General features: G+C 39.6%; 1 protein-coding gene across 1 annotated transcript in view; it reads left to right on the plus strand.

The window, feature by feature from the left end:
* Positions 1-13,894, plus strand: part of Eif5b (eukaryotic translation initiation factor 5B) — a 60,483-nt gene extending 46,589 nt beyond the window's left edge. Inside the window, exons 14-24 of the mRNA XM_031367260.1 lie at positions 11-152; positions 5,676-5,807; positions 6,252-6,434; positions 6,541-6,702; positions 7,554-7,685; positions 9,999-10,130; positions 10,225-10,301; positions 10,391-10,555; positions 11,598-11,736; positions 12,443-12,604; positions 12,938-13,894. Of these exons, the coding sequence (XP_031223120.1) occupies positions 11-152; positions 5,676-5,807; positions 6,252-6,434; positions 6,541-6,702; positions 7,554-7,685; positions 9,999-10,130; positions 10,225-10,301; positions 10,391-10,555; positions 11,598-11,736; positions 12,443-12,604; positions 12,938-13,045 (1,534 nt within the window). The 3' untranslated portion in view covers positions 13,046-13,894. The remainder of the gene's footprint in view (positions 1-10; positions 153-5,675; positions 5,808-6,251; positions 6,435-6,540; positions 6,703-7,553; positions 7,686-9,998; positions 10,131-10,224; positions 10,302-10,390; positions 10,556-11,597; positions 11,737-12,442; positions 12,605-12,937) is intronic.
* The last annotated feature ends 602 nt before the right edge of the window (positions 13,895-14,496 follow it).

Below are 14,496 nucleotides of genomic sequence, written 5' to 3' on the forward strand. Positions count from 1 at the left end.
TTTTTGACAGCAACCTGAGAAACAGAGGAAGCTCTCTTTGTGACATTGCCATTTTAGTTGTTGACATTATGCATGGCCTAGAGCCCCAGACAATTGAATCAATCAACATTCTCAAATCTAAAAAATGTCCTTTCATTGTTGCACTTAATAAGGTAAGCACTAATCTAAAAATACTTTTTTTCCCAAGATTTGTTTAATTTTTTATTAAAGCATGTGTCCTTGTGTGAATTTGTACACACGGGAATACTGGTCTCCAAGGGGTCTGAAAGACAGTGAATCCTATAGTGCTTGTGAGCGGCTCACATGGCTGTTAGGAACAAAACTTGGCTCCTCTTGCAAGGCAGTGTGAGCTTTTGACTACCATCTCTTTATCCTATGTTAGATTAGGATGACTTAAAAGAACATTTCATTATATACATGTATGTATGTATGTATGTATGTATGTATGTATGTACATATGTATAGACACACACGTGTATGCCCACTAATTTATTTATTTATTTTTTTGGTTTTTTGAGACAAGGTTTCTCTGTATAGCCTGGCTGTCCTGGAACTCACTTTGTAGACCAGGCTGGCCTCGAACTCAGAAATCCGCCTGCCTCTGCCTCCCAAGTGCTGGGATTAAAAGTATGTGCCACCACCACCTGGTGCCCACTAATATTTTTAATCACAGAACTATTTGTAGCTAAATTATGGACTAAGCCTAGAAGCCCATTAATAGATGAGTGAATAAAGAAAATATATCATATGTGCAAATCGTACATTTATTCCTAAGGAAAAGAGGACTGGGGATGTGACTTGGTAGAATGCTTGTGTGACATATATGAGGCTGAGTTTAGTCAGTGTTGAGGACAGTCAGTCACCAGTCATCTAAAGAGTGAAAAGGTGTCACTTTCAGGAAATGTATGGAGCTAAGTAACATGTTAGGAAGTGCTACTTTTTCATAGAAGTGCTACTTTTTCTTTCATATTTTGATTCTTGATTTAATTTCTAAAAAGCAGAAAATAGAAGGAGGAACTATTTAGGAAGAAGAATCAAGAGAGAAGAGAGACAAGGAAATAGGAATGGTGAATTTAATTATATACATGTATGAAAATGAGGTGCTCATTATTATACAATTACTATATGCTAAGTTTTAAAACAAGTTAGAAATTTAGTGTAACATGAAAGAAAATGCTTGAGAATAGTTGTACTTACCAAGTTTGTCAGCTCATTATAGCTCTGTAAACCGTCACTCTCCAGAATGCAGTCCATCTTCCATTCTCAGTTGGGTCCTTGGGACCCAGTTGTCCCTCTAACCCAGGCACATGCTGACTTTACAAAATTGTTCCCTTGTCTTTCTACTAGTTCTGGTAGGACTGTGGTGTGTGCTCTTTCCAGTGTCGGTATGTCCTGCTGTCTCAGCTTTCTCCCTTCTTTGCTTGTTGTTAGATAAGCTGTAACACTTTTAACTTAGGATAACAGCATAATGTTCCATTCTCTAGTAACACCACACTTGAATAAGTTTCCACTGTAGCATAGATGGATTGTAGTTCCCAGTTAGACTTATTAGCAGTGTAGCTGTGGATATTTGTATATAGTCATTTGTTTTTGTTTGCTTTAATAGTTAATAGAAGAATTGTTACATCATATGTATGGATGGATATTCAGTTCTGTGAGAAACAAATTTTTTCCAACGAAAATCATTTTCATTTTTAACAGAATTATGTTCTAGAGTTCATGTATAATCTGTCCAGCATTGTTTTGGGACTGTTTTGGGGTTTGGCTTGTTTTGAGATATGATCTCACTTGAGTCCAGATTAGATTTGAATTTGTAGTTCTCCTGCCTCAGTCTCTGTGTGTGTCATCACACCTGGACATCAGTTTGTAAATTTGTGTCTTTGAAAGAACTACTTTTTGTTGCATTGGGACTCCTTTCCTTTTTAAAAAATAACCTCCTCATACCTTTATGTATGTGTTTACATGAGTGCAGGTGTCTTTAAAAATAACAGCAACCAAAAGGAGCAGTAGGCTCTGCGCAGTGCTAAGATTGGTTCCCTCGGGAAGGCTGACCTTGAGTTAGCTTTGATCATCCTGCCTCTGCTTACAAGTGTCACAATGCCCACCTTCTATTTTAAGCAATGCTTACTTTTTTTTTTTTTTTTTAGGAAAAAAATATTTTAACCATCTTGTGTTTGTCCTTGATCTATTCATTACTTTAGGGTGGGAAGGGGGTTCCAGATACTTTTGAATTGCCTTGTGATCAGAGGCCATTATCTCTGGATGTTTTGTGGTCTTTTGAGACCAGCCTTGTTGTGTAATGTTTCATGTGACAATCTGTTGCTTACTTTGTTCAGCTTCCTGTTCTATACTGTCACTTATTTCTTCTGTATTCAATGCCCGTGACTCTGTGATCGACTATTGCAGAGGGCTATTTCATCTCGCACTGTGCTGCTTCATTCGTCTCCTTGTGCAGTTTTACTTAGTGTATTTTGAAGGTATCTAATTAAGGTGTACACGACAATTAAGATTATTGAGTCTTCTGACACATTGCTTTTATGTCTTTACTCTCAAATCTTGTATGGCAGTGTGTGGCTATTTCCCTTTCCTTAGGAGTATATAATGTATCTTTATTGCCTTCTGCCTTGTTGTTACAGTCAAGATGTCTTCTTTGCAGTGTTTGTCTTAACTTGTCCAAAGCACTAATCTTTCAGTTTGAGCTAAAGCATCCCACTGGTCGGCACCAGTTGCCCCCGTTGGCATGGTGCAATGTTTGAATTTGTTATCTCACATGAGCTTGTTTGCTTCCCTCTGCTTTACAGCACTTGGCAGTTTCTCAGTGTTACATCTCACTGTCAGCACTGGAGTGTGAGCTCTTCCTGTGTATTTTACAGCACTTGGCAGTTTTTCAGTGTTACATTTCACTGTCAGCACTGGGCAGTTTCTCAGTATTGCATCTCACTGTCAGCACTGGGCAGTTTCTCAGTATTGCATCTCACTGTCAGCACTGGAGTGTGAGCTCTTCCTGTGTATTTTGCAGCACTTGGCAGTTTCTCAGTGTTGGATCTGACTGTCAGCACTGGAGTGTGAGCCCTTCCTGGGTATTTTGCCCCAAGGCTGCTTTAGGTGTACAGTCTGCATGTTTTCCTTCACTCTGTTCTACATCCCTTATTTTTTTCAATTTATCTGAATTTGTTAACATTTAAAAACATATTTTAAGTAAATAGAATTAAATCACAATCTTGTTTCTCTTTTGTACCCCACCTCCTCCCAGAGACCCCCCTTCAATACCTACAATATCTTTTTGTCATATTCCTTAAAATTTATAAACTATTATAACAATAAAAATGAGTATTATAAAAGTTGTTTGATATAAAACAACAATCAATTTAACAGTCTTATGTATATGCTTGTCTACAGCAATACTGAAAATACATACGTTTTTCTCAATTTTAAATAACTTCAAACATTAACTGTATATTTCAAAATAATACATCACTACTAGTATTTTCTTAAATGAACATAAATATATAGTCTTTTTGTTTGTTTGTTTGTTTTGTATTTAGTAGGGTTTAAAATCTAGGCTCTAAGAACAATTTTTAGACATTGTTCATAAGGCTGTACTTCAATGACTCTCTCATCACCAAAGGATTTTACCTCCATTGTAGCTAAGCTGAGAGTTGACAGTTCTGCTGCTCCAAGGAGTGAATTGTAGGCACGATTTTTGGATACAGACTTCCTGCTATGGTCAAAGCTATTTGACTTGAGTGAGTGACTTTATTCTCAGCCTACGGAGAACAGGTTACATTCATTTAAGAAATGGTGTGTGTATTAAGATGGTCTATCCATAAAGTCATTCACCAACTGTTTCAGTGAACAATGGTTCTGCTTTGAGGGTGGCACAGACATTAGGTGCGGCTAAGAATCTGGTTCATTAGCTTTGATAATTTGGAAAAGCATTCATCTCAGAGAAAGAGTAACTTATAAAGTCCTCTTCTTCAAACTTGGATACAAGAGCTACAAATGTCAAGGAAAGCATTCAGTCTCACTGTTTGTTGTTCTCTTTCCTACAAGCCACCCCCCAAGTTAATTGTCTATGTCTCCCTTGGGTGTATAAATACTTTTGAAATATATAAGCTGTTCTGAAAACCATAGTATAGTGTAAAAACATGAAATAAACAATCCTACTAATAGAGAGGCTGAGATAGGAGAAGCAAGATTTCAAGACCCTTATGTTATACACAGCCAGACACTGTCACAAACAAACAAGCTGAAAGTGTATATAGATTGTACAATATTGGACCCATTTCTCCAATATATTGCTTACTTTTAAGACTTTCTCCTTTTTAGAATTTTATCAGTGTGATTATGTATTAGTTTAGTTTTATCATATTTGAGTTGTATTGAATTTATATTGGATTTATAGTGTTCATCTAATCTTTATCTTTATTGGTGATTGTTCAGATATTCTCTACTAAATTTATTACGTTACTTAATGACACATGATAAATGAACTAAAGTGGAGTATTTTTTCTCCCTCCAATCATATTTTCCTATATGCTGTTTACTTCTTCTCAATGCTGTCTTCACGATCACTTATCTTTTTCCAGTAAAATTGGGTTTTTAGATCATCTCGTGGTTTTCCTTCATTTCTACAAACATTAGCTCTTTTTCTTTTTGTCTTTTTGTCAAGGTTAGAACTTTATGTTGAGTATATTTTCAGAAATTATTTTGAGCCGGGCAGTGATGGTGCATGCCTAAAATCCCAGCACTTGGGAGGCAGAAGCAGGTGGATTTCTGAGTTCCAGACCAGCCTGGTCTACAGAGTGAGTTCCAGGACAGCCAGGAGTACACAGAGAAACCCTGTCTTGGAAAAAAAAAGAAAAAGAAAGAAAGAAAGAAAAAAAAAAGAAAAAAGAATTATTTGAAAGACCTCAAGCAGTAATTTGATCCTGACAGTCATCTTGGGTCTTTTTCTCCTTATTCGGTTTTCTCTTAGTGACAGACAAATCTGCTTCGTTACCTTGTCAGTGTGGGCTTGCTGTCACATGATACTCATTGTCATTGTTTGATGATTAATTCCCTCTCTTATTTTCATACTCACAGGGGAGATATGGATAAAAAAATTTGTATCGTTTAGATTGATGCATAATTGGATAGATTTACAGGGTCAGTATGTTGATTTCTCTTTGCAGTTAGCATTTCCTTCACCTAAAGTATACCACAGATTGACAACCGAGGAAATACAGTCTCATATTATTAACTAGTCAGACTGATTATTACTAGATTGAGCAAGGAAACAGTTACTACTTAATCCTCACTGGCACTTGCAGTAATTAGTCCTTGTCTATCTGCTGATTTACTAACTCACTTCGGAAATTTGAAAAGAGTACATGTCAGTGTTCACAGGATAATTCTATGACCTTCTGTTTAGCAGAGAGCAGGTTTACATGAAGTCACTGGAGGCTAAAATGGACAGCATGCCACCTCAGCAGTTTCTCATTTGAGAGCTTCATTTGCACAGCCTCTAAAGGAGGCCTTTTGTACAATAAACGCCTGAATTCTTTACACTGTGTGTGTGTGCACACATGTGCATCTGTGCGAGCGAAACAGAGAGAAACAAATTAGGAAATTTCTGGAGCCTATAACCTTTAATGTTGTAGATTTTTGAAATGTTTCTGATAAATGTTTTCCAGATTGACAGGTTATATGATTGGAAGAAGAGTCCTGATTCTGATGTGGCTGTTACTTTAAAAAAACAGAAGAAGAATACAAAGGATGAATTCGAGGAGCGTGCAAAAGCCATTATTGTAGAATTTGCACAGCAGGTATGGAGAATTTCTTTCTGAAGGACCTAGCAGAATGTCCTCTTTCAGCTGGGTGCTTTTTTCACTCTTATGTTTTTTTAGTTTCTCTAACAACAAATGGGGTTTTGCTGTTTCTGGACTGGTGTTCTTTGCTCAGTCCAGTTTTAACACCAGGCACTGGTGTTTGACAGCTCTCTCTGCAGCCTCAGTAGTCTCATAAACCGCACTGAGTTAGAAACTGTTTTGCTTTTTCTCTAAACGTCTATACAGTTATTTCTGGATTGTGTTCATTTAGGGGTTTTTGTTTGTTTAGTGCTATGCATGAAAGGTAAGGACTCAAGTATTCAGATAAGCACTTAACTGCTGACCAGCAGTACTTGGGTTCTCTAGGTGTATTTGTGGTATTTAAAAATGGCTAGGCCAGGCCCTTCTGTTAACAGTGCTCTATGCTGCTCTTGCTTCTAGGGTTTGAATGCTGCTTTGTTTTATGAGAATAAAGATCCCCGCACTTTTGTGTCCTTGGTACCTACCTCTGCACATACTGGTGATGGCATGGGAAGTCTCATCTACCTTCTTGTGGAGTTAACTCAAACTATGTTGAGCAAGAGGCTTGCACACTGTGAAGAGCTGAGAGCACAAGTCATGGAGGTAATCATCAGGCTTCCTTCCCACTCTACACCCTTTTAGTAATGGACATAAGCTGCTTTTATAGTTAGTAATATGCCATCACTATATATATGTTGTATGAAAACAGGTTAAAGCTCTCCCAGGAATGGGCACCACAATAGATGTCATATTGATCAATGGACGTTTGAAGGAAGGGGATACAATCATTGTCCCTGGAGTAGAAGGGCCCATTGTCACTCAGATTCGAGGCCTCCTTTTACCTCCTCCCATGAAGGAATTACGTGTAAAGGTAAGCCAAGGTTGGGGTGCTTCACAATGCTTATATCTACAGATGCTTCTGTCTTTCTGAGGGCTGCTTGGCTTAACACACAGCACACATCTGTCCCTTTCCTTGTTACTGCAGAAGTAGACATGGGTAGAAGTATCTCTGTCTGTTGGGTCTAAGGATAGCCAGCCTTGGGTTCTGCATAGCTAGTCATGCCTAGCAGAGTCTTCCTGTGGAATGGAGCCATTCTTTGTGCTGGTACCTGGCCCTTCTCAACTGAAAAACATTTCACATTTATAGTCCACTGTGTGACTTTGTTGTGCTGTCCATTCTTATGGGCATGGAAAGTGTATGCTGCCGTGCTGTGCCGTGGAGTTCTGCACCTTCTGCTAACTTGGGCCTGTTTTCCCAATATGTGTAAGACACATTTCACCGTTGCCCCAACAGGAGGTAGAAGCCTCCATCTGTATTGCAGCTTTCAGTTTGACATCTGTGCCTGCTCTGTGCCAACATCCCATTTAGGACCTTCTGTCCTGGTAGTTGTAGTTGACTGCAGTTGATTATTCACCCCTTGGTGTAGAGTAGTTGACCGCAGTTGGCTCACTCACCTCTGTCAACATAGCTTTGTGTTTATTACCTGTTTATCCCCCTTCCCCCCCCACAGATTTTGTAGTTCTGAATAGTTGTCTCTTTTTTTACTTTTTATGTGTTGCAATATCTTCTGACATATCTTTCCTGTGTTATTTTGAGAACAGACTATGTTGGAGGTATTATTTCTTGTTCAGAGTTTGAGAACTCTTTTTCCATATGGTCACAAAATACATCAGTGCTACCACTGTTGAGAGAAATTCATTGGAAAATGTATTTTTCTCTAGAACCAATATGAAAAGCATAAAGAAGTGGAAGCAGCCCAGGGAGTGAAGATTCTTGGGAAAGACCTTGAGAAAACACTAGCTGGTTTGCCTCTCCTCGTGGCCTACAAGGATGATGAAATCCCAGTTCTTAAAGTAAGTTCATTAGTTTTTTTTCCAGTGCTGTTTAGATGAACCAGTTTCCCTCCCAGTGGTCCAGACTAACCTTGAATTCATCATCTTCATGCTTTAGCCATACATCTTTTTTTACCTTGAGATGCTCCTTCTTCATAATCAAGTCTATTGTATTGGGATTGTTCAGGTCCTGTTTAGGCAGCCACACTATTGAGGTATCATGGGAGTAACTTCCTGTCACTTATAGGAGGCAGTCTCAGAGCAGATTTCCTTGTCCCGGCTCTTAACAATCTTTCCACCCTGTTCCATGATGTTCCCAGAGCTTGGGTGCAGGCAGTGGTTACACTGTATATGTATCCATTTGAGGCTGGGCTCCTCATGATCCATCGATCTCTGAATTATGACTTATTGTGATTTTTCTAATGGCCTGCAACTTCTTTGATGTGAGGTGAGAGTATACTTACCTGTGAACATAGGATGTGCTTTAGAATGCAGTTAGGAATTATACTGGTCTAGTATGAGATTCTCTCAGTAGTTGGCTAGGTTTCTAGTACTGGGCATGAACTCTCTACTGTTGGAGTGGAGCTCTCTACTGCTGGACGGGACTGTTGGTTGCTTCCAACCCTTGGCAGCTTGCATACCACTTTTGTGTACTCTGGCAATTAGACCTCAGGCAGGCTCTGTGTGTGTGTGTGTGTGTGTGTGTGTGTGTGTGCGCGCGCGCGTACACATGTATATAAGTAATGTTATTGTTTGGGTCCTGTTTAGTCATACTGTTGAGGTATCATGGACTTGACCTGATTGTGCCACTAAAGATGGCCTACAGGCCTGTAGGAGGGATACTGCAGAGCGTCCAGGTTTGATTTCCAGGACCCATGTGGTGACTCACAACTATCTCCAACTCTAGTTCCAGGGATCTCACCCCTCTCTTCTTATTTCCGTGGGTACCAGGCATACATGTGATGCACATAAATACATGCATGCCAGGTTTTCATACTCATAAATCTGTTTTAAAACAGCTGTGTGTATGTATGTACATATGTATGTATTGCACATAATTTTAGGTCACTATAACCTATTCCTTGAGGCTTTATCAAACATCCTCTTTCCCTCTCCTATTTTGACCTCCCTCCACATCCCTAATTAAAGTCCACTCCTATATCTTATCACCTGTATCCTGCTGTTCTCCTTAACACAGTGTTTTGTTGAGTGGTAGCAGGACATGTTAGGGATGCTCACTGAAATAGACACCTTGTGAAGGTCATCTACTGCACTTTTTCAGGAAAGTAGTTTACTATCATGAAGTTGTATAAATTTATATGCATGATTTTAAATGTTCATTTTCCTAATTAAAAAAACCCTGGCCAGTGACTGGGGAGCAGCTGTTGTTAGTATACTTTCACACGTGAAGCCCTGGGTTGGATCTCAGCACTGCATAAAACCAAGTTAGAGCAGTGCGTGAATGACTCAGTGCCTGGCAGGTGGAGAGAGTTAGAGCAGAAGCTTGTGGCTGTCATTGGTTGCACTGGTAGTTTAAGGTGACCCTGAGCTTCGTAAAACCATGTTTCAAAAATAGACAGAAAAGGCCAAAAGCCCTTTAAAAGTAAGTGGTCTGGAGAGATGGCTTAGCAGTTAGCACATTGGATCGAGTATTCACATCGGGTAGCACTGCCTCTGGCCTCTAAGGGCATCAGCACTTATGTGTACACACCCCCACACACAGTTTTTTTGGTATATTTGTTTCAGTTTTGCATTGTCTTCTATGTGTCTCAGCCTGGCCTTAAACTTGTAGTGTTATCTAAGCTGATCTTGAACATGTGATTTTCTTGCTTTAACCTCCTATGTGCGGGGGTTATGCCATTGGCTGTTTTTATTTCAGATCCCTTAATAGAAATAAGAGAAAATAGAACTATTGATTGTGTCAGGCATATAGGCCTGTATGTAAACCACCTTCAGTATTTGGTCATTAGAGAATATACTACCTCAGGCGAAGGTAGAATAGGCCAGGCCTGAGTGTGGAATGTATTTGTCTTCAGTGAGGTGATAAGTTAGGTAATTCCACATTTGAGGCTTGGGGTTGCCATGCATTTGTGTGGTCCTCACGAATGATGACATTCTTCCTAGTCATCTACTCTCTTTACTAAGTGCTGCAGAGATTTAGCATATTTTCTACTAGCTTAAGGCAGAGATGAAATGGGTTAGGATAGGGTAGGCTATATCAGTCTCTCTTCTACAACAAACTGCTATGTCTTAATTCCATGCTTTCAATTGGGTGAAAGTTATTATTAGGGTGAAGATAAAGGTGTACTTTGTCACATTTGATGTCTTTTCAAGGATGAATTGATCCATGAGTTAAAGCAGACACTAAATGCTATCAAACTAGAAGAAAAAGGAGTTTATGTCCAGGCATCTACACTGGGCTCTTTGGAAGCTCTTCTTGAATTTCTGAAAACATCAGAGGTGCCAGTAAGTAGCTACCCAGCTTTGTAAGCATATGGTGGTCATGATGGGCTGTTACAATGACCTGATGCATGCAGGTAAACCTGGAACTCTTTTACAGTATGCGGGAATTAACATTGGTCCAGTCCATAAAAAGGACGTTATGAAGGCTTCAGTGATGTTGGAACATGATCCCCAGTAAGTACTCATTGCTTGTGATTGTCTTAAGGCTCTTCAATTGATTCACTACTTCTCACTGAATGATCTTTGATGTTCCCATGTTTCAGGTATGCAGTAATTTTGGCCTTTGATGTAAGAATTGAACGGGATGCGCAAGAGATGGCTGATAGCTTGGGAGTTAGAATCTTTAGTGCAGAAATTATTTATCACTTATTTGATGCCTTTACAAAATACAGACAAGACTACAAGAAACAAAAACAAGAAGAATTTAAGTAAGTTGGTGTTTTTATTTACTATGATAAGAATGCAGACAATAGTATAGCTATGTTCTGAAGTGGTATGTTATGACTCAGGAGCTGCTGTTTGGGAAAAACATTCCTGTGTGTGTGTTTATATATGTGTATGTGTGTGATAAGAGGGTGGCGGCGGGAGAGAGAGATACCAGGTCCTCTGTGGAGCCTTTTTAATTTCAAATTTTCAATTTGATGGGTTTAGGTCAACTTTGTGTAAACTAGCAAATATGCCAGAGGATTCTGAGGGAGACAAAGCCACTCTTCTAAATACCTCACAAGGTGAATGTGCCCAGGCTACCTAAGGAGTCTGCAGGGCTTTAAGTAGGCTTCCTCCTCCTGGGCCTTTCAGGTCTCCATCTCTGAGAGGCACCAGTGAGTGTGTGAGTGCATACACAATACAGTACTTGTGGCAACCAAACCATACTGGCAGAGAACATTGCAGCTATAAAGTTGGAGAAGTACAGGAGTAACATCCTAGGCTGCAGGAAAGTTGAGTTTTTAGGGTTTTATTGTCTCCCCCACACACACACACACACCCCGCACCTGTCAAGTCAAGTTGTAATTACATTGGCGGGGTAACTTTCATGGCCCTCTGGGTGGTTAGGAAGTCACTCGCAGCTGTCTTGAGGTTACCAGAGTTGCCTAGGGAACAGTAGCTCAGGATTTAAATTGTCCTAATGTGCTTCCAGCACATGAATGAAAAGGACAGGAACTTTGTGGTAGCTATCTTTGAAAACACTAGGAATATGAAGAGGAATATGTAAATGGATGACTAGATGTGTGACAGACATGTCAGCAAGTTCTACCCATGTTCTAAACTCCAGGACATGGTTAGCAAAATATGTTACCTTTGGGGGCAAGGCATCATTGTCCTGTTTGAGCATAAACATGTTCCTTAATGTAGCTTTGAACTGGGTTAGAGCTTTGTGGCATTCATACAATAAACTTGCCACCCATCTTGCTCTCTGTTCATTGAGTTTGTGAGTTTGAGGGGTTTTTTTTGCTTTCTTTTTACTTTCAGGCACATAGCAGTATTTCCCTGCAAGATGAAAATCCTCCCTCAGTACATTTTCAATTCTCGAGATCCAATAGTAATAGGGGTCACTGTGGAGGCTGGTCAAGTAAAACAAGGAACACCTATGTGCGTTCCAAGCAAAAATGTAAGTTCCGGGCCAACATCAGTGTTCTTATCTCAAGCAAGCAGTGTTCAACCTAGGTAACTGTTGATGCTCTGTCTTCCCCTAGGTGGTATTACTTCAGTAATATGTGTGCAGTCCTCATTCATCCTGGACAGACTTATGTCGTAATCTCAGTGGAGATGTGAATATGTTAGGGACATTATTCATTTGGATTTGTCTGTTCCCTCCTCTACAGACACTTACTGAAAGGGAACCTTTAGGGAGGCTCCTACACTGCAGGTCACCAAAACATTATTTCTCACTGGTATTGACCCCATTGTATTTAGTTTGGAAAAGGTGACAAACTTGTGCTCTTCCTCCACTCGTCAGTTTTCACAGAGCTTCTCACAGGCCATGTGCTCCCTACTATCAAGACATGGCCCTCGGAGCCTTCATTTTGAGATAGTGATCTAGGCTCATCTAGTACTTTCTGGTATCACTTTGAGCTGTTAGCTCTGTAAAGTAGATGCCTCCTTGTGCCTCTACTTCTCTGGCTTATTTGTGACTAGCTATTTGTTATGTATATCCTATCCCAGCCTGAGTTTACAGCAGGACAAAAAATTGACACTGGGTTAACAGACAAATGGGGTGGATGGTGGTGTGGAGAAATTACTGTGGACACTGCAGGTTAGAACAAGTTCAGCTGTCATGATAACCTATGTGAGTCTCATTGATCTTTCTCTTATAGTTTGTTGACATTGGGATAGTAACAAGCATTGAAATAAACCACAAGCAGGTGGATGTTGCAAAAAAGGGACAAGAGGTCTGTGTCAAAATAGAACCTATTCCTGGGGAATCTCCCAAAATGTTTGGGAGACATTTTGAAGCCACAGACATACTTGTCAGCAAGGTAAGTATTTTATTAGCAAAAGTACCATATTTTCAGACTAAAAATTTCAGAAATCTCAGTCTCCTTTATCTATCTGGTTAGCTATTGCAGTAGCTCAGAGAACTCAAATATGACTCTGGGAACATCCGGTGGGGCTTCTGATTGATAGAGAGTGGTAGTGCCTCCTGACAATCCCAGGGACTCCAGAGCCACATCTCACAGATTTGGGTTCTCCCCACTGAAGCAGGCTGCAAAGCACTGCCTTTCTCTTTCTAGTGACATTTGGGACCACTGGCTTTCTTTCATTGATAGTTATACTTTTGGCTCACTCTATTTGTGCCTGGGCTATTGCAGATCAGCCGGCAGTCCATCGATGCTCTCAAAGACTGGTTCAGAGACGAAATGCAGAAGAGTGACTGGCAGCTTATTGTGGAGCTGAAGAAAGTATTTGAAATCATCTAATTTTCCCACATGGGACAGAATTTGGAGTAAATGTAATATTATGTTGTGATATTACCAACGGAACAGACATTTGGACGCTGATGGACTTAGGTGTATAAAATGTTTTCCATGAGAAACCAAGCAACTTACACTGGTTTGACAGTGGTCAGTTCCCTGCCCCACAGTCCAGCGTGCCTGCACTCACCCATCCTTCCTTTAAGACTTGGCTGCTGTTTTAAAGTTTGCCCTTCCTCAAATTTGGATTTTTATTACAAATCTAAATCTTTCAATTTTATACTGATTAAATCAGTCCTGCAGTATTTGATTAACCAAGCTTCTACAGATTTTGTGATTCTTGGGACTTTTTTGATGTAAGAAATAAGATGGGTATTCTTTCCATAGTGACTTCCCCTTCTCCCACCCCTAGCATTCTTCATCCATATGCCCTTTAGCAGCTTTTCTAACTATAAAATGTAGGACCCCTGCTATTTCCTTCTGTTTTGTGTGCAACCATGGTGTAAAGGATAGCTGGCTGCAATTACTGCTTTTACTACTTGTACTAGTCACAAGAGCTCATTGGAACAAACTGCCAATAATAAAGAGGAGATGCTGCAGTCCAGTAGGCTCTGCTAAGCCTCCATGCTAGCCAGGAGTGTAGCTCTTCTAACTCAGCACCTGGTAATACTTGCCCTCAGGGGCATTTTTCATACATTCCATTGTTTTCTTTTAAAAAAAAAGCAGCAGTAGTTATCAGAGGTAACTGCTTCTGCATGATTAGACCTTGGTGATTTATTTATACAACTCAAGACTATAATATAGACTGTGTAGTTATCCACCAACATCCTTTGAATGCATTCAAAGTATCCACTACAAATTAATGTAAAGTGTTATGTATGACACAGTGCATACTAGAGAAGAGATATTTTCTCAACACCATCTCAGACTTGATTTGTTAGGTAATAAAAAAAAATCCCAGGCCAGGATTTTATTGGTTTTCCTTGTTCATAAAACTAGTAAAATGCTGGCATTGGACTGTTGAGCAATTTCACAGCTTTTGCACACTGGCTTGGAGGTCCAGCCTTTAAGTAGAATAAACTGTTGTAGTTTCTCCTATAGCTGAGTTTTTTTTAAGGATTCACAAGAAAAAAAAAACCCTGTACAAAATATACATACAGTTCTTTATTAAACAACTGTAAACACTTCACTGTAAAAATCCATAAAACTTTATAAACAAACGTTTTGTAAATAGAATCTATGCTACAAGTAAAAGAATTAACACAATTTATTTACATGCAATACTGACAAATTTGGCACTTTTTTGAAAAGAAATGTACAAAACACTTGCTTAAAAAGAAATGTAGAATTATGAAAACTCAGAGCATCACTATCATGCACTTTGCAAATACCTCACAAGCACTGCTGGCACAGCTAGCAGAGAGCACCAGGCTCTCTGGACAGTCAGTCAGGTAACT

Source organism: Mastomys coucha, unplaced genomic scaffold (assembly GCF_008632895.1).
Source record: "Mastomys coucha isolate ucsf_1 unplaced genomic scaffold, UCSF_Mcou_1 pScaffold14, whole genome shotgun sequence".
In the NCBI taxonomy this organism is placed as follows: domain Eukaryota; kingdom Metazoa; phylum Chordata; class Mammalia; order Rodentia; family Muridae; genus Mastomys; species Mastomys coucha.